Below are 19,200 nucleotides of genomic sequence, written 5' to 3' on the forward strand. Positions count from 1 at the left end.
TTGTCTTTGATCTTAATTTTAAAATACGTGAAAGTTGATTTCTAATTCATGTGACTGATGAGTTGTAAAATGAGGCAGTGTGTAGTTTAATTGGAGCTCTTGAGTTTGCACTGTCTCAACTGAGATTTCTTTAGCGACTCTGGTGACCGCATGGCACACTTGTTAATTTTTAAAAAAGCAACAAATGAAACCATAAACCATTGGACTGTAAATTTAGGTGTAATTCTGAAATCCAATTGTGACACCTACTTACTGGATAACAGGATTTAATCCCAAAAATATCAACATAGCAGTAGTAGACATAAGAGTAAAAACATACTGAAAGCACATGAACATTTTCCTGCACCAGTCTTGTAAACGCAACAGTGGTTTGGAAGCTCATGTTGTAACCGGAAGTTTGCCGGTTCGATCCCCAGCTCTGTCTGTCCTGGTCGCTGTGTCCTTGGGTAAGACACTTCACCCTACTGCCTACTGGTGTTGGCCAGAGGGGCTGATGGCACGATATGGCAAACTCGCTTCTGTCAGTCTGTCCCAGGGAAGCTGTGGATACAACTGTCGTTTGCCTCCACCAGTGTGTAAATGTGAGAGTGAATGAATAGTGGAACTGTGAAGCGCTTTGAGTCTCTAGAAAAGTGCAATATAAATGCAATTCTTTATTATACTAATTCTTTATTATAAACGTAGCTACATTTGAACCTTTGGGTTGAGAGGGTCTAGTATGAAAACAGTCATGCAGAGCAGCAAATTAGCAGTATCTACTGGATGGAGACAAAAAACATAAAACAGTCACCTGGAGTACAGTAAGTGACTCAGTGTAACTAAACAACCTGCATATGTGTGTGTGGTGATGAGAACAAGGCAGTGAAGAACAGTTCCAGGTACACAGCCAAGTCTGAATCCTCTTAGTAGAAACAACAACAACATACAATTAAAGATATCATAATTTTATGAAGAGAAAAAAGCACATTTATAGTTGTCTTACTGACTGAATGGCTTTCTTCTTCTTTTTTTGGTTGATTTTACAACTGTTTACCTGATTCACAATGTAAAACTCTTTTCTCCCATTGTCTCCTTTATAGTAACTGAGATTTTACATATTTATTCTACATAAAAATATATTTTTAAAAGAAGATAAAAATCATGCACTGAGCATTAGTTGTAGTCTACTTAGATTTAGTGTTAAGGTGTTTCCGCAAAACCTAACTCACGGTGGCGCTAGACACCGGCCCTAACAGTTTTCATTTCCTGTATTCATCGGTGTGGACGCGTATTCTTGCGCTCTTGTGTCTCAGTTAGGGCCACCTCCCGAGAATTGCAGTTGTGAGTCGTGTTTTGGGGTTCAGGTCATTTTTTTTCTTATTTTTCAGCCTCTTAATAATTCATCTCTTAGGATGGATTCGAAGATATTCGTGTTTCATTCGCGTGAGTTTTCTTTCCTCCTTCTTTTGTTCCATGTCGCTCATGGAGACATGAGCTATTCTTTCCCAGAGGAAATGAAACGAGGATCCGTTATTGGAAATATAGCCAAAGACCTCGGGATGGAAACGGGCGCGCTGTTCAGTAGGAGAGCCCGCATCGACGCCGACGGAACCGACGAACGTTACTGTGACATAAACATGAGTAACGGAGAGTTGATTGTTGCAGACAGGATTGACCGCGAGGGGCTTTGTGGAGACAAGGCTTCGTGTATCCTAAAACACGAGCTTGTGCTCGAGAATCCGCTCGAGCTTCATCGTATCAGCCTTCATATTCAAGATATCAATGACAATGCACCACAATTCAATGAAGAACGGATTGAGATAGAAATTCAAGAGTCGGCTGACAGAGGAGCTCGTTTTGTGATAGAAGAAGCGCACGATGCGGATGTGGGGCAAAATTCAGTGCAGCAATACAACCTTAAAAAGAATGAAAATTTTATTTTGTCTGTAAACGGAAACACCAGAGAACTCGTTCTTGAAAAAGAGCTTGATCGTGAAAAACAACAGGAAATGAATTTAATTCTCACAGCTTTGGATGGTGGATCTCCTCAGAGATCAGGTACATTAATGATACACGTCACTGTGTTGGATGCTAATGATAACGCCCCAGTGTTCAGCCAAGCCGTTTATAAAGCCAGCCTGCCTGAAAACTCTCCTCTAGACACTGTAGTGATTACAGTAAGCGCAAGTGATGCAGATGAGGGAGTTAATGGAGATGTGACGTATGACTTTGTACATCTTACAGAAGAAGTGAAGAAGATATTTAGCATTGATCGTAAAGTAGGTGACATAAGAGTAATTGGTGCTGTTGACTATGAAACTACTACATCATTTGAAATACGCGTTAAAGCAAAAGATGGGCTGGGGCTGTCATCCTACGCTAAAGTAATAATTGCTGTCACTGATGTGAATGACAATGCCCCTGTAGTTAATCTGAACTCGCTGACCAATCCGATACCAGAGAACACCCCACCTGATACAGAGGTGGGCATCATTAACGTGCAGGACAGAGACTCTGGGAATAACCGACAGGTCCGCTGCTCCATCCAGCAGGGTGTCCCCTTTAAGTTGGTTCCTTCTATTAAAAACTATTATTCTCTGGTCACCACAGGACAGCTGGACCGTGAACTAGTGTCCAATTACAACATTACAATCACTGCCACTGACGAGGGCTCTCCACCTCTGTCCTCTTCTAAAAGTGTTCAGTTATCTGTAGCTGACATCAACGACAACCCACCTGTGTTTGAGGAGCAGTCATATAGCGCATATGTGAGTGAGAATAACAAACCGGGCTCCACCTTATGCTCCGTTAGTGCTCGAGACCCCGACTGGAGACAGAACGGTACAGTGGTTTATTCTCTGTTAGCTGGTGAGGTGAACGGTGCCCCGGTGTCCTCGTATCTGTCTGTGAACGGAGACACGGGTGTGATCCATGCTGTGAGGTCGTTTGATTATGAACAGTTCAGGAGTTTTAAAGTCCACGTGATAGCCAGAGACAATGGTTCTCCTCCTCTCAGCAGCAACGTGACCATGAGTGTGTTCATCTCAGATGTGAATGACAACTCTCCTCAGATCCTGTACCCCTCCCCAGAGGGCAACTCCTTCATGACCGAGCTGGTCCCCAAAGCTGCACACGGAGGCTCTCTGGTGTCCAAAGTGATCACGGTGGATGCGGACTCCGGACAGAACGCCTGGCTGTCCTATCAAATAGTCAAATCCACTGATCCGGGACTTTTTACTATTGGTGTCCACAGCGGAGAGATCAGGACACAGCGGGACATTTCTGAATCTGACAGCATGAAACAGAACCTTGTAGTGGCAGTGAAAGATAACGGACAGCCCTCTCTGTCTGCCACCTGTTCCATGTATTTACTTATTTCTGATAACTTGGCTGAGGTGCCAGAACTGAAGGATCTGTCTTATAATGAGAGCAATTCCAAACTGACCTCTTATCTGATCATCGCGCTGGTGTCTGTGTCCACCTTTTTCCTGACCTTCATCATCATCATCCTGGGTTTGAGGTTTTGTCGTAGGAGAAAGCCCAGACTGTTGTTTGATGGAGCAGTTGCTATCCCCAGCGGTTATCTCCCTCCTAATTACGCAGATGTTGATGGCACAGGAACATTACGCAGCACTTACAATTATGATGCGTACCTGACCACAGGATCAAGAACCAGTGACTTTAAGTTTGTGACATCATACAATGACAACACGCTGCCTGCTGACCAGACTCTGAAGAAAAGTCCATCAGACTTTGCTGATGTGTTTGGAGACCTGGATGGGTGCACAGAGGTATGAGCTGTTGGCAGTAACCCAGTTATATTTCAATCTTGTGCCCACTTCCTTCCTGAAAATCATTTTTTTGTTTGTACTTCAACTTTACACAATTGTCCTTTTGTTTGACTCGTACAAGAGGTAGTTCATTACATTTCAAGTTGTCTTAAAGTTTTCCCATTTTTATCTTCCTTTAAAGTGGCTAAAACTGGTTTAATTTCACCATGGTCATTCTTCTATACTGGGTGTGTGATCATATTTTTCATACTTTAGATTTAAGTCTTGTTTAGTGTAATTTCGCATTCTGTCCTGACATATTTTCATTCACATAAGGTATATTATTGCATCTTGCTTGGACTTTTGTTTTTATCCATCCATGTCATTTTTCAATTGTTAGTCAGTTATAACTACATTTATTGTTAATTGAAATTTATGAAAGTGCCTTTTTTTCAGGAATATTATTCTCATATTATAATCAAAACCTCAATCTTAACCTTTAACCTAATGTTGTTTATTAAATAATACTATTTGGGGGAAAAAAACTACATAAAAGGCATGGTGTGCTTTAGCTGTGTTGTTATTATTGTTTTTATGCAATTTAGTTGTGTTTTGGAGCAAAACAGGTTCAATGCTGCAGAATTTAAGTGTTGACTTAAAAACCATTACACATGTGAGCTGCATTTCATAGTGTAAGTTACTCTTATTGATTAACCACATCTTGATCTTTAACACAACATTATTACACTAGCAGTGAACATCTTTGGCCATTCTTGCTAACGTGTCATTTCAGCATGAGATTTGTGTGCCAAACTGTATCCATCTTCAAGTCTAGCCCATCTAAAATAACATATGCCTAAAAAGCAGCTGTAACAGCTTGCTTGCACATGTTATTCATATGTATTCCACCTGCAATGTTGTGCTACTGGGATTAAGACTGAAAGTCTTTGTGACATTTGCTGTGTTGCTGTGAATCTTTTGGATGTCATTTTTCATCCTTTGATTTGGACAGACGTTTTTGTCATATGATGGAACGCAATTCATCTTACATTTGAGCACCTCAAATATGTTGTGTAATTATATTTTTAGATTCACTGATGTAGCCCCTAAATGACTGAAAATGTGAATACCATTGTTTCCCACTGGTGTTTCTTCGAAAGATGATACCATCCGAATGTAGGTCTTTATATTTTTGCACATTTCATTTCACTTTATTAATAGCAATATTTTATAACAGGTGTGCAGTTGGTCTTTATTTGAGTTTTTGTGACAGCTGATTTGAGTCTCACCTGCTTTCTGTGATTGTAAAAAGGAGATTTTGCTTGAGAGGAAAAATACAAAGAATATATAGCGTTAATTGCAGCTTTTCAATGTGCACCCATTGTGACTGTGCCATGGTGATCTCTGTAGTGATTGCACTGAGAGATACACTTTATAAATGACTTTTGTTTTACTTTAGCATTAATTACGAGTTCGCTGTTTTAACATAAAAGATTCCTGCTTTGACTTTTGCTGTCCACGAAAATCTTTTTTCTTTAACTTGCGATTTTACCAGAATATTGGTCATATTGTTTATCATAACTGAGTTTGATTTTTCACAAATACAGTCTAGATGTGTGTTATTAAAAAAACTGTTACGCTTATTACAAGTAATCCAAATAACATGTCTGTTAAAGACTGATTTTAGACTAATTTTACTTTTATGATATTGTGTATGTTCTTTGGATTAACTTGATCTAAAGTGATTGCTTTTCAGTGTGTGTGTGTGTCAGTGCCTTGCTGCTTTGTCTGGTTGCTTATTGCATTCTGACAATAATTGCTGGATGTAAAGCATAGTTGCTTTCTTGGTCATACTCAGTGACACATTGTATGATGTATCTCTGTTGCCATTAATTGAGAGGATGTTGCTTCATCTTTTCAAAGTAGTGCAAAGTGTGGTTCAGGGCATCCTTCACTGTATGTGGTACTGCAAGGTGTTGTAATCACTTTTTATCGCCATAGTTTAAAAAAAAAAAAGATATGTAGTAATAAGCAAGTGTGTCATAGTAACCTTAATACATGTTATCATAAGTATTTGTGGCAATTTTTAAAATGCATCAGAAAATACAATGTGACACATGTCTCCTCAAAGCTTTAAGGATGCCATTGATTGAAAACATACATTCAGTTTGTGTATTTAATAAACAGTTTGGCCCCTGCAGTCTCAAGGCGCAGTATGGATTCTTCTATAATTAAAGAGTAGTATGCATGATCTATTTTTTCAGACTATTTTGAGGTCATGCTTTATGCATATGCATAGAATGATATACATCATGGCATCTGTAAATGTTTTTCCTATTAGGAATTTAAAATGAATTGAAACAAGAGAGACACCGAACTGAATGTCTCTGAGTCTGTATATATATTTTTGTAATAATTCACTGACTTTAGTGCAACAAAGGCAAAAATGTAGAAAAGAAAAATAGTCAACTGGTATCATTTCTATAGTGTTTTAAACAGTGATTAATTTTTTTAAACACCCTAAAAGCACATAAACATGTTTCCATACTCTCTTTTGGCAAATGCCTGAGGTTGAATATTTAGGTCCAGACTGAGCAGTGTGAAAATATTAATTCAGAACAGCAGATTAGCATAGCAATGCTGAATGAAAACTAAAACAATCATAATAGTGTCACTTGGAATACAGTAGCTACTAAATTTATCTTAACTACCTGGCTGTGTCTAATGTGTGTTGGTGATTATAAGGTAGTGTGACTGGATGATCGCTATGTGAAGAACAGTCCACAGCGCACGACAGATGTCTGAATCATCTTAGTAACAATACATGAGATTACATTTTAAAAAACTTTTTGTGAAGACAAATAAGGACATTCAGAGTACTCTCACGGGCTACTTTTTTTTTTTAAAACAAAACTCTATCTAATGCACACTGTAGGACTCTTTTCTCTCAATTTGAACGTCGCGGATAACTACATGCAACAATAAAACAATTGAAATTTGTTGTCGTTTGCTTACACTTACTATTTAGGTGTTTCTGCATAACCTAACTCACGGTGGCGCTAAACACCAACCCTATGAGTTTTTATTTCCTGTATTCATCAGTGCGGACGCGCATTCTTGCGCTTTTGTGACTAAATTAAGACGGCATCCCAAGAGACCTCCCGAGAATTGCAGTTGTCATTTGTGTTGTGGGGTTCAGCTTCTTTTTTTTTCGTTATTCTTCAGGATTTTAATAACTAATCGCGTATGATGGGTTCGAACATATTTGGGTTTCATTCGCGTCGGTTTTCTTTCCTCCTTTTTTTGTTCCATGTCGCTCATGGAGACATGAGCTATTCTTTACCAGAGGAAATGAAACGAGGATCCATTATTGGAAATATAGCCAAAGACCTCGGGATGAAAACGGGCGCGCTGTTCAGCAGGAGAGCCCGCATCGACACCGACGGAACCGACAAACGCTACTGTGACATAAACATGAATAACGGAGAGTTGATTGTTGCAGACAGGATTGACCGCGAGGGGCTTTGTGGAGACAAGGCTTCGTGCATCCTAAAACACGAGCTTGTGCTGGGGAATCCGCTCGAGCTTCATCGTATCAGCCTTCACATTCAAGATATCAACGACAACGCACCACAATTCAATGGAGAACGGATTAATATAGAAATTCGAGAATCCGCTGACAGAGGAGCTCGTTTTGTGATAGAAGAAGCGCACGATGCGGATGTGGGGCAAAATTCAGTGCAGCAGTACAACCTTAAAAAGAATGAAAATTTTATTCTGTCTGTAAATGGAAACACAATAGAGCTCGTTCTTGAAAAGGAGCTTGATCGTGAAAAACAACAGGAAATGAATTTAATTCTCACAGCTTTGGATGGTGGATCTCCTCAGAGATCAGGTACATTAATGATACACGTCACTGTGTTGGATGCTAATGATAACGCCCCAGTGTTCAGCAAAGCCGTTTATAAAGCCAGCCTGCCTGAAAACTCTCCTCTAAACACTGTAGTGATTACAGTAAGCGCAAGTGATGCAGATGAGGGAGTTAATGGAGATGTGACGTATGACTTTGGACATGTTACTGAAGAAGTGAAGAAGATATTTAGCATTGATCGTAAAGTAGGTGACATAAGAGTAATTGGTGCTGTTGACTATGAAACTACTACATCATTTGAAATACGCGTTAAAGCAAAAGATGGGCTGGGGCTGTCATCCTACGCTAAAGTAATGATTTCTATCACTGATGTGAATGACAATGCCCCTGTAGTTAATCTGAACTCGCTGACCAATCCGATACCAGAGAACACCCCACCTGGTACAGAGGTGGGCATCATTAACGTGCAGGACAGAGACTCTGAGAATAACCGACAGGTCCGCTGCTCCATCCAGCAGGGTGTCCCCTTTAAGTTGGTTCCTTCTATTAAAAACTATTATTCTCTGGTGACCACAGGACAACTGGACCGTGAACTAGTGTCCAATTACAACATTACAATCACTGCCACTGACGAGGGCTCTCCACCTCTGTCCTCTTCTAAAACTGTTCAGTTATCTGTAGCTGACATCAACGACAACCCACCTGTGTTTGAGGAACAGTCGTACAACGCATATGTGAGTGAGAATAACAAACCGGGCTCCACTTTATGTTCCGTTACTGCTCGAGACCCCGACTGGAGACAGAACGGTACAGTGGTTTATTCTCTGTTAGCTGGTGAGGTGAACGGTGCCCCGGTGTCCTCATATCTGTCTGTGAACGGAGACACGGGTGTGATCCACTCTGTGAGGTCGTTTGATTATGAACAGTTCAGGAGTTTTAAAGTCCACGTGATGGCCAGAGACAACGGCTCTCCTCCTCTCAGCAGCAACGTGACCGTGAGTGTGTTCATCTCAGATGTGAATGACAACTCTCCTCAGATCCTGTACCCCTCCCCAGAGGGCAATTCCTTCATGACCGAGCTGGTCCCCAAAGCTGCACACGGAGGCTCTCTGGTGTCCAAAGTGATCGCGGTGGACGCAGACTCTGGACAGAACGCCTGGCTGTCCTATCAAATAGTCAAATCCACAGATCCGGGACTTTTTACCATTGGTGTCCACAGCGGAGAGATCAGGACACACCGGGACATTTCTGAATCTGACAGCATGAAACAGAACCTTGTAGTGGCAGTGAAAGATAACGGACAGCCCTCTCTGTCTGCCACCTGTTCCATGTATTTACTCATTTCTGATAACTTGGCTGAGGTGCCAGAACTGAAGGATCTGTCTTTTAATGAGAGCAATTCCAAACTGACCTCTTATCTGATCATCGCGCTGGTGTCTGTGTCCACCTTTTTCCTGACCTTCATCATCATCATCCTGGGTTTGAGGTTTTGTCGCAGGAGAAAGCCCAGACTGTTGTTTGATGGAGCAGTTGCCATCCCCAGCGGTTATTTCCCTCCTAATTACGCAGATGTTGATGGCACAGGAACTTTACGCAGCACTTACAATTACGATGCGTACCTGACCACAGGTTCTAGAACCAGTGACTTTAAGTTTGTGACATCATACAATGACAACACGCTGCCTGCTGACCAGACTCTGAAGAAAAGTCCATCAGATTTTGCTGATGTGTTTGGAGACCTGGACGGGTGCACAGAGGTATGAGTTAATATAGCAATGATTTTATCAATAGCCTTTATTTTAAAAAATAAAAAATAAACAAACAAAAAAGAATATAAATAGTTAACATTTAAAATAATCGTTTTAAACTCTCGCATAATTTCCTTACCCAATAGTTAAACTTAGAGAATATATTTTGTGCAAAGTGTATTTAGTATTCGGTTTCTATACACACACTTGGCCAATCTTTCTTTTCTCTGTGTAGGAAAATGTTTGAAAACTGTTGCTTTTTTCTATCTCCTTGGTGCTACGTAATTTCTTGGCTATGGTTTACTCGTATTTTTTTATGTTATGTCGTTATTTTACTTTATTTTTCAATTCATCTCATCATTATATTTTATTTTATGTTATTGTATTTATTTTTCATTTTCTTTTATTTCTTTTATTTTGTTTATTTTTTAATTTATTAGGCTTTCAGCTGCACAAAAAAAAAAATGTTATAGAACAGTGGTGTCGAACTCCAGGTCTCGACGGCCGGTGTCCTGCAGTCCGTCCTGCATGTTTTAGATACCACCCTGGGTCAACACACCTGAATCAAATGATTGGTTCACTACCAGACCTCTAGAGAACGTCAATACATGTTGAGGAGGTCATTTAGCCTTTTAAATCAGCTGTGATGGATCAATGACTCATCTAAAATCTACAGGTCACCGGCCCTCGAGGCCTGGAGTTTGACACCTGTGTTATAGAATAACACAAGTTAGTTACTTATGAAAATATGACTTCACAAAATGTCTTGCCCACTGGCACAACACTGTTCGCTAATATTAATTTAATTTAATTTAATTTAATTTAATTTAATTTAATTTAATTTAATTTAATTTAATTTAATTTAATTTAATTTAATTTAATTTACACCGACTAAACCCGTACAACATGAAATGGCATTGTTTTAATGTTATTTAGTTTGAGACTTCATAGCTGCATGATCATCCTATCCAGCTACTTTTTGTGAGATTCGTTTATTTTGTATATATGCCTTTGTTTTATGCCCCATGAAGCCAAATTCTCTTTTGAAATATTTTAACCCGTTATGAATCCTCATGTATCAAGCTGTCATATTTTTCACAGTGCAGAGAGGGAAAAGGCCCTTTGCCACTGCATTCCCCTGAGACTTGCCACCTTTTAATATTAGACTTCCCTGTTTATCTGAGATAAGCATGTCATAGCTACTGTTCTCTGATGTATGGATAATCACTTAGTCACAGTTCTTTTCATATGTGGATATATTATTGTTAATCTGTAGCTAGAGCTGCAGTGCCATGGATATATTTATGTGTATGTTGCTGGATGGTGTTGCTGTTTCAGCAAGAGGAAGTAGAGTGATAGAGTGATTCATCTGTCTCTTAGTGTCATTACTTATGGAAATAAACTGGATTCTGGAGTGCTCCGTAGCAGCCACTAGAGGGATTATGTTGAACAAAGTAAAGCCAAGCATGCGAGATCATCAATAACTTCTTCTGCTTTTCATTTCATGACTTTGTGTGTGTGTGTGTGTGTGTGTGTGTGTGTGTGTGTGTGTGTGTGTGTGTGTGTGTGTGTGTGTGTGTGTGTGTGTGTGTGTGTGTGTGTGTGTGTGTGCGTGCGTGCCTGTCTGTCTGTTTAAGTCCAAATGATTTGGCATAAATAACATTTTGTGTAGAAATAACTACTGTCCCTGTCCTTTTGGGACAATGTGTTTAATAAATAGAGAATAAATTGAGTGGTTGTAGGTCAGAACTACTTTGTCTATCAAAAAACTAATCAATCACATAATCAATCGGGGCCCACATCAGATCCTGGATCCCATACTAGACTCTGTTACATTATATAAATATTACTTTAACTGTGTCCATATCGTGTTGTTTCAAATACAATGATCGTATTTGTCTTATTAGTAGTTATAGCAGTTAATGTTCAGCTCCCAACTTGAGCTCACTTTGGTTACGTGCTGGAAGGTGATATTACAGACAGCTGCAGTTATTCTCTCAGTCTCTTGGTGACGCTCTTTTATAAAGTCTGAGTCATGGATGCTCATGTCTACCTCTATCTGTGTCAGTGGAACTAGAGTATTGGGTTAGGACCGGCGGCTGTGTATACATGCGCATTTCTTTTTTTATCGTGTGTGTGTGTATGAGGGGAGAAAAGGAGAGAGGCTGTATGTGGAGCTGTCTGAGAGAGGGAGTTAGAGAGAGGGGGAGAGAGAGATGAAAAAAGAGGTTAGAGAGAGAGAGAGAGAAATCCGAGCTGACAGCTTTCTTAATAGAGCATGATTAACTCAGCCAGAGAAGCAGGAAATCGCAGGATTGCAGTTGCATTTTCAGTTCGGTATTTGGATGTATGTTAACGACTTAGCTATAATGTCGACAGTGCATCCATTTCTGAAAAAATGTTTATTGATGATGCGTCGACCTCAGTTAAAGTGGTGGCTGCATTTTTCATTTCTTAGTCTCCTTTCCGCTGTTTCGTTTGGAGAAGTCCGTTATGTTCTTCCAGAAGAGATGCAGAGGAGCTCTGTGATTGGAAACGTTGCGCGGGATCTGGGGCTGGAGGTGAAAGAGCTTGATGCTCGTCGAGCCCGTGTTGTTGCAGAAGGAACAAGCCAGCTGTGTGAACTGGACACTGCGTCAGGCAATCTTTTGATCAGCCAACGGATAGACCGAGAGGAGCTCTGCGCACAAGCCACTGCCTGCATTTTACAGTATCAGCTTTTACTTGAACAGCCCCTTCAAGCATTCAGCATAGTTTTGGACATTACAGATATAAATGACAACAGCCCAGTGTTTCCTACGGGGGAGATAAAACTGGATTTAGTGGAATCCACAGTTCTAGGGAGGCGCTTTCCCTTAGAGAGCGCGCATGACCCCGATCTCGGCACGAATTCTGTCCGTCAATATACACTGAGCCAGAATGACAATTTTGCACTGGAAATGGGTAACCAAATGAACGGAAATGCTTATCCTGAGCTAGTTCTTAAAAAGGCATTGGACCGGGAGGCACAAGTTGAACATGTACTGAAAATCAATGGAATTGACGGGGGAAATCCGGCTAGATCAGGAACTGCTTCTATCCTTATCCGTGTTTTAGATGCCAATGATAATGTCCCAGTTTTTAGCCAGCGAGTTTTCAAAGCCTCTGTGCCAGAGAACTCAGCCATAGGGACTATCATAACCACGCTACAGGCCACGGACCTGGATGAGGGGGTGTATGGGGAGATAACTTATTCCTTCAGTCATCTGTCTGACAAGTTGGGAGGTGTTATTGAAATTGACCCTTTAAGCGGAGAAGTTCGCGTATCAGGTGTCATTGACTATGAAGAAGCTAGCTCACACGAGCTAGATGTTCAGGCTAAAGATGGCGGTGGCCAGGCCTCACACTGTAAACTTATAATTGATGTGATTGACGTGAACGACAATAAGCCCGTGATAGAAATAAAGTCGGCCTCTTCTAACGTGGCTGAAGACTCCAAACCAGGGACTATGGTTGCTCTGATTAATATATATGATATGGACACTGGGAGCAGTGGGCGTGTCACCTGTACGATCTCAAAAAATGTTCCTTTTAAATTAGTATCGGAGGTCAAAAACTATTACATGCTAGTGACTGATGGAATATTGGACAGGGAAGTGCAACCAGAGTATAACCTCGCAGTAACTGCCACTGATGCGGGCTCTCCCCCACTTACTAGTGTAAAAGTTATACCAATCGCGATTAGCGATATAAATGATAACCCCCCGACATTTATGCAAAGCGAGTACAATGTCAACATCTTGGAAAACCAACCCGTTGGCACGTTTGTCATTAAAGTCAAAGCGGAAGACGTTGACGACGGGTCTAACGCTAAAATCCAATACCAAATATCAAAGGACAGAAACTCAGAAGTGTCATCTTTCTTAAGCATCAACTCAGACACGGGGGAGGTCTTTACCTCACGCATGTTTGACTACGAACAGTCAGTTTACTTCCAAATTAAAGTGACAGCTAGAGACGGCGGTGGGCCTTCACTTTCCACCACCTGCATTATAAATGTGTTTATTAAGGACCAAAATGACAACGCACCTGTGGTCTTATATCCTGTGCAAAGTAGCGGTTACATTGCTGAAGATATGGTACCAGCTGAAGCGCCTAGAGGTTATCTGGTTACTAAGGTGGTGGCTGTGGACGCTGACTCAGGTCATAACGCATGGCTTTCTTACAGAATAATCAAAGCAACACGGCCTAACGTGTTTATGGTAGATCTGCATACAGGGGAAATCAGAACAACGAGAACATTTATAGAGGACGATGAACCAAAACATACTATTGTTGTATTAGTAACGGACAACGGGCTCGAATCTCTCTCTGCCACTGCGACAGTCAGCATAATGCTTGGTGATGGGCTCCCCGTTTTAAGCGAACTTTTAGAGTTTGCAGATGAGTCACAAGAGAGCGATAACTTAACGCTCTATTTGATAATCGCTCTTTCAACCGTGTCTTCTATGTTTATCCTTCTAATCAGCGGAGTGTTTTATTTTAAACTCTGTCGGCGTGGCTACGTTTACCGTTCAACCACAGCCAGTCTGCCCGTTTTCCCCACGACCTATTGCCCCTCTAGTTTTGCAGATTTTAGCCGTTGCGGCACCTTGCTGAATGATGAGCGATATGATTCCTTTATGACCACCGGGTCGTGGAGAGGTGATTTTCGTTTCGCATCAAATACAGACACCGACACTCTTAAGAAAAGAAGTGCGGCTTATCAGAAAAACACACTGAGGCGCCTCAGTGCAGACAGGGCAACGCTGAAGGTGAGGGCAGGTGCACCGCATCCCTGTTATGTGATCAAATGAGAGTGTGCCATAGCATGTTTTAACATGTTGGATTTGAGATGGACCTTTTTAACAAAAATGTTGTAACTGGGGTTTCTTTAAAAACTAAATAAATAATTAATGCTTCTATATAATTACTTTAAATATACACGTAATGGATCTAGTGGTTCTAAAAGATTTTGTCTTATATATGGATGTATTTGTGCACGAATATGTTGTCTTTTATATATAACCTCAACTTCACCGCCACATTGACACATTGGACACAGGTAGTCTCAAACTTATAGGTGTTGATCTTTTGACATATTATTAGACATAGTATCACAGAAGTGTAACTAAAGTATGTATTGTATTTATTTATATTGCCTGTGACAGTTAAATGTAGCGTTTAGTAACTTTATAAATTTTCTGTCATTTTTTTACATTTATTTTCTGTTTTTAATCTAAGAAAAAAATATTCTATGGTTGATCCCCTTTATCTTATCTGAACAAGTAACAGACACAACATAATATTTGTAATACCTTTCAGTGTGGAAAAACATATAACTGATTAAATACATTAGTTGAAATGTCTCATTTTCTGCATTCAAAATGCAGGGCAGACCGTTATGACTTCTTCATTCATCCCTATGTCTTCTGAAAGTGATATAGTTGAAGAGAAGTAGTCTTAGGTCTAAGTCTTTTGCTCTGTCTGTGGTATTTTTGTTTTTGCCTGAGTAAAAACATTAATTGCAATTGTAATTTTCCATATTCAGCCTGTTTTATTTTTCTCTTTGCTTTACTGTAGCCAACTTTTGTCATTGTTTTCATCCTTCATTTGCCCATCTATTATGTTACCACTTATCCAGCTTGGGGTCTCAGGGCTTGAACCAATCCCAGCTGACATAGTACACCCCTGTGAGGTTGTCAGTATTTTTATTTATTTGGGGGGGGATCAAATAAAGCTTTGCACTACATACCTTTTATTGAACCATATGTCAATAGATTTTGTGCATTTGATGAAAAATAAACTTTTAGAAAAGCATCCCTTTTCCTTTCTGACTAATTTTTCCCCCATAAACAACAATAACAATAATAATAACAGAGCAGTTCCTGCTTATAGTGGTCACAAGTGAGGTGAAAGAAGAAAGAAAATTCCCTTTGTGTGTCACTAGAATAACTAGTTCCTGATTTGTTGCTTCTTAACTTCTGCTTTCAGGTAACCCGTTTTAATTTCTTTTTAATTTACTCCTCTAAATGGAAGGGGGTGACCGCTTGCACACTCTCAGAACTCATGAGAACATAGTCACATATTTTAAATTTAGTTTATGGGAGATTGCCTGCCTTTTTTGTGTGACTCTTTTTTTCTCTCTCCTGTGCCTTTGTCTACCAGATGTGCATTAGTCTATGTAAGAGCTTTATAGTTGCCTTTCATAGTTCTTTATTGCCTTTGGTAGACAGTATATCAAGTGCAGGAACTTGTAAAAGAAGGAAGTGGGGGGTTTGGGCACAAGCGGGTAGACTGGAGAAAATAATATTACTATATTCTTAAAAGTTAAATGCAAATTTAATAATAAAATACATGTGGATAACTACATACTGTTATAGTTTAGACATTAATTGGATGTATTAGAATGATTTGGTAATTGTCTAGTGACAGTTATTTCTCAGTGTGAAAGATCATCAGTAGTCATCGGTGACCATATTATACCTGTTATACCTAAACAAAGTAGTGTTAGTGGTGTTTTTCTCTCTCCTCCCCCCCCCCCCCCCTTCCTTTTGTTATTAGACTCTACCCTGGCCTACTTAACATTAAATTTAGGACATAAAACAGTAAACACACAACAGTAAAAGCAAATCATATTTATTCCTACATTAAAAAACAAGTGTATATATATATATATATATATATATATATATATATATATATATATATATATATATATACGTGTGTGTGTGTGTGTGTGTGTGTTTGGCTGTAAGCTTTATTCAGGTCAGTAGTTAAAATCTTACACAACACCTAAACTGTGAAGTGTGTGCATGTGTTTCTGTGTCGCATAAGGTGCCTGAGTGTGCCTATTCTTGCATACTACAGAGTGCCATGATGATGAAGCAAAGAGGTTTTGTCGTGAAAAGAGTACCCTCATGAATTCATATGTGTTTCTGTTATAGCTCCAGGCCCATTTGTGCTCTCCCCCCCTCCGCTTAGTAATAATTCAGCAGGATCTGAGGTCGTAAGGGGGTGGCTGTAGCTCAGGTGGGTCACCTACTCACCGGAAGGTAGGCGGTTCGATCCCAGGCTCCTCCAGTCTACATGCCAAATATCCTTTGGGCAAGATATTAACCCCATGTTGCTCTCCGATGCATTCATCGGAGTGTGAATGCCAGTGAATGTTAGATAGAAGCACTAAAAACCTTAGATAAAGTGCTTGTGTGTATGGGTATGATTGGGTGAATGCACAAGTTGTATAAAGCGCTTTGAGTGCTCAGTGAGAGGAGAAAAGCACTATATAAGAACCAGTCCATTTACCATTTGTGCTCCTAATTTCATCTGTGCTAGGAGTGGAGGAGTACCCAAGATGGCGACCCGGCAGTCTCCTCAACTTAAGGGTTTTCTTTTTATTTAGTGTATTTTTGTTTCACTTTTTCTCCGACATGCAGGAGCACAAATGCAGTACAGCAAAACTGAACTGCTTGCAGTTTTAAACCAGAAAAACCTGCACACCTTCGCTGACAATTACTGGGACTCAATTCCCCCTGAGATCCGGGGGGTCACTGACTCCAATTCCACCGCTAAAGTGGCGTAGGCGACGGAAGCACAGGAAACACCCACTGGCTATTCTGAGCCTCTTCCTCACCAACTCACGGTCACTAAATAACAAGATGGATAAGCTACGACTGCGGATCACCTCACGCTGTTTGGATTACTGTTTTATGATCATCACAAAGACTTGGTTGGACTCTTTTAACCCAGACACTGCGATTGAGCTAGCGGGCCACGCTACATTCACAGCGGACAGGAACAAAGAGTCTGGTAAGAAACGTGGAGGAGGTCTGCTAGTGTTTGTAAACAATAACTGGCGCACCAGCAACACAGTTAAAGTCGTCCACTGCTGCCCGGACATAGAATATATGATGGTGCAGTGCAGACCCTTCTACTTGCCGAGAGAGCTCACAGCGATCACAATAATAGCAGTTTATGTGCCGCTGCAAGCTAATGCTAAGTCAGCCATGGAGCTACTCGGGCGCTCCAATAATAAACAGCTTACAAAGCACCCGGACTGCGCTGTGATCGTGGCAGAAGATTTTAACCACGCAAACCTGAAATCTGTCCTGCCTCGATTCTTTAAAAACGTGACCTTTCCGATGAGGGAAAACGACACACTAGACCAGGTCAACGCCAACATCCCAGATGCCTACAAAGCAACCCGACTGCCTCATCTCGGACTCTCTGACCATCTCTCTCTGTCCCCGATCCCTGCTTATAGACCTTTAATTCAAAGGTAAAAAAACATCGGTAAAAGCAGTACGAGTGTGGACCGCGGAAGCCACCACGGCCCTACAAGGCTATTTTTGATAACACGAATTGGAGTGTATTTGCAGAAGGATCAGACTTTGAGGGCCACACATGTGCCGTACTCTCATACATACGCTTATGTACTGAGAGTGTAACAACAACAAAGACTATTAATGTGTTCCCGAACCAGAAGCCATGGCTCAACAGTGAGGTGAGAGCCCTACTAAGAGCACGTGACAGCGCCTTCAAATCAGGAGACCAACAAGTCTACAAAGAGGCATGCCAATCTCTGCTTAAAGGCATAAAAGAAGCCAAGTGCAAATACAAACAGCGCATCGAGGAACACTTTAACACAACAATGATGATTCAGCCTACGGAGAGGAGGTTCAGCATCTGAAGCAATGGTGTGACGACAACAACCTGCATCTGAACACAGCCAAGACCAAGGAGATGGTAATCGACTTCAGAAGAACAAAGCGATCTGAGCACTCTACCCTCTACATTGATGGGGAGGAGGTAGAAAGGGTAGAAAGCTTTAAGTTCCTTGGAGTCCACATCTCGGCCGACCTTACCTGGTCCACAAACATCTCCCACCAGGTAGGGAAAGCACAACAAAGGCTGTACTTCCTCAGGAAACTACATCAGGCCCAATTACCCCAAAGACTGCTAGTAAACTTCTACTGCTCCACCATTGAGAGCCTTCTGACTTACTGCTGCCCACTTTGGTTCAACTGCTGCACCGCGGAGAACAAAAGGAAACTGCAGCGGGTGGTGAGGGCAGCAGAGCGGGCAATCGGCACTTCACTAACTTCCCTCAGAGACATCTATACTGGCAGACTTCAGCAGAAAGCCAGTATCATCATCAAAGACCCCTCGCACCCTGGACACTCACTTTTTCCCCCCCTTCCCTCTGGTAAACGCTTACAGGTCCATCAGGTCGAAGACAAACAGACTAAACAGAAGTTTTTACCCACAGGCTGTCAAACATGCCCTACCTCCACCCTGATTGGAGGATAACTGCACTGCCAACACTCATGGACCTTACACCTTATTTATAAACCATATTTGTATTTATACTTCAATGCAACCAACACCCCTACCTCTTTATTATAACCTTATTTAGTATAGCAACCCCCCCCCCCCACACACACACACACACACACACTCAATGTGCAATATCATTGATCGCACTGCACCTCTCAATGCACCTGCTCCTCAGATGGCATGTATGTGTATTTATATATATGTAAGCGTTTATGTGGAAATATGTGTGTGTTTGTATGTATGCATGCATATATGTATATATACATATATGTATGTATGTGTGTGTATATTTGTATGGGTGTATCCGCATTTTTGCAGGTGCATGTATAACGTACATATCTTTCTTGTGTAAATGTAAATTTGTCTGTTATTGTGTAAATACTTACGCTGTTGTGTACTTCACACACACAGAGTAATGCCAAACTGCCTTTCATTGTTCTTGTAACAGTGACAATAAAAAGCTATTCTATTCTCTTCT

At 40.8% G+C, this 19,200-nt stretch overlaps 3 protein-coding genes and 2 pseudogenes across 20 annotated transcripts in view; all 5 read left to right on the forward strand.

The window, feature by feature from the left end:
• Window positions 1-19,200, forward strand: part of LOC113037348 (protocadherin gamma-A11-like) — a 108,903-nt pseudogene that overhangs the window by 88,965 nt on the left and 738 nt on the right.
• The window catches only part of LOC113037376 (protocadherin gamma-A11-like), a 105,832-nt pseudogene that overhangs the window by 85,890 nt on the left and 742 nt on the right, over window positions 1-19,200 (forward strand).
• The window catches only part of LOC113037327 (protocadherin gamma-A12-like), a 100,121-nt gene that overhangs the window by 80,176 nt on the left and 745 nt on the right, over window positions 1-19,200 (forward strand). The window lies entirely within an intron of this gene.
• LOC113036849 (protocadherin gamma-C5-like) overlaps window positions 1-19,200 on the forward strand; it is a 276,532-nt gene that overhangs the window by 73,330 nt on the left and 184,002 nt on the right. Inside the window, exon 1 of one of the 18 annotated variants that reach the window (XM_026193703.1) lies at window positions 1,152-3,770. The exons of 16 other annotated variants lie outside the window; for them this stretch is intronic. In XM_026193703.1, coding sequence (XP_026049488.1) covers window positions 1,392-3,770 — 2,379 coding nt within the window. In that variant the 5' untranslated portion in view covers window positions 1,152-1,391. Of the gene's footprint in view, window positions 1-1,151; window positions 3,771-6,723; window positions 9,378-19,200 lie in introns of those variants that run through there. One more of the 18 variants, XM_026193687.1, reaches the window with a different exon arrangement.
• LOC113037242 (protocadherin beta-15-like) lies at window positions 11,001-15,206 on the forward strand. Its single transcript, XM_026194123.1, has one exon. It carries the CDS (start codon window positions 11,714-11,716, stop codon window positions 14,201-14,203), a length of 2,490 nt encoding a protein of 829 aa, XP_026049908.1. The 5' UTR covers window positions 11,001-11,713; the 3' UTR covers window positions 14,204-15,206.

This window comes from Astatotilapia calliptera, chromosome 2 (genome assembly GCF_900246225.1).
Source record: "Astatotilapia calliptera chromosome 2, fAstCal1.2, whole genome shotgun sequence".
NCBI lineage: Eukaryota > Metazoa > Chordata > Actinopteri > Cichliformes > Cichlidae > Astatotilapia > Astatotilapia calliptera.

Excerpts from the sequence above, each read along its gene's own strand:
- LOC113037242 (XM_026194123.1), top strand. The coding sequence starts at position 11,714 with ATGTATGTTAACGACTTAGCTATAATGTCGACAGTGCATCCATTTCTG.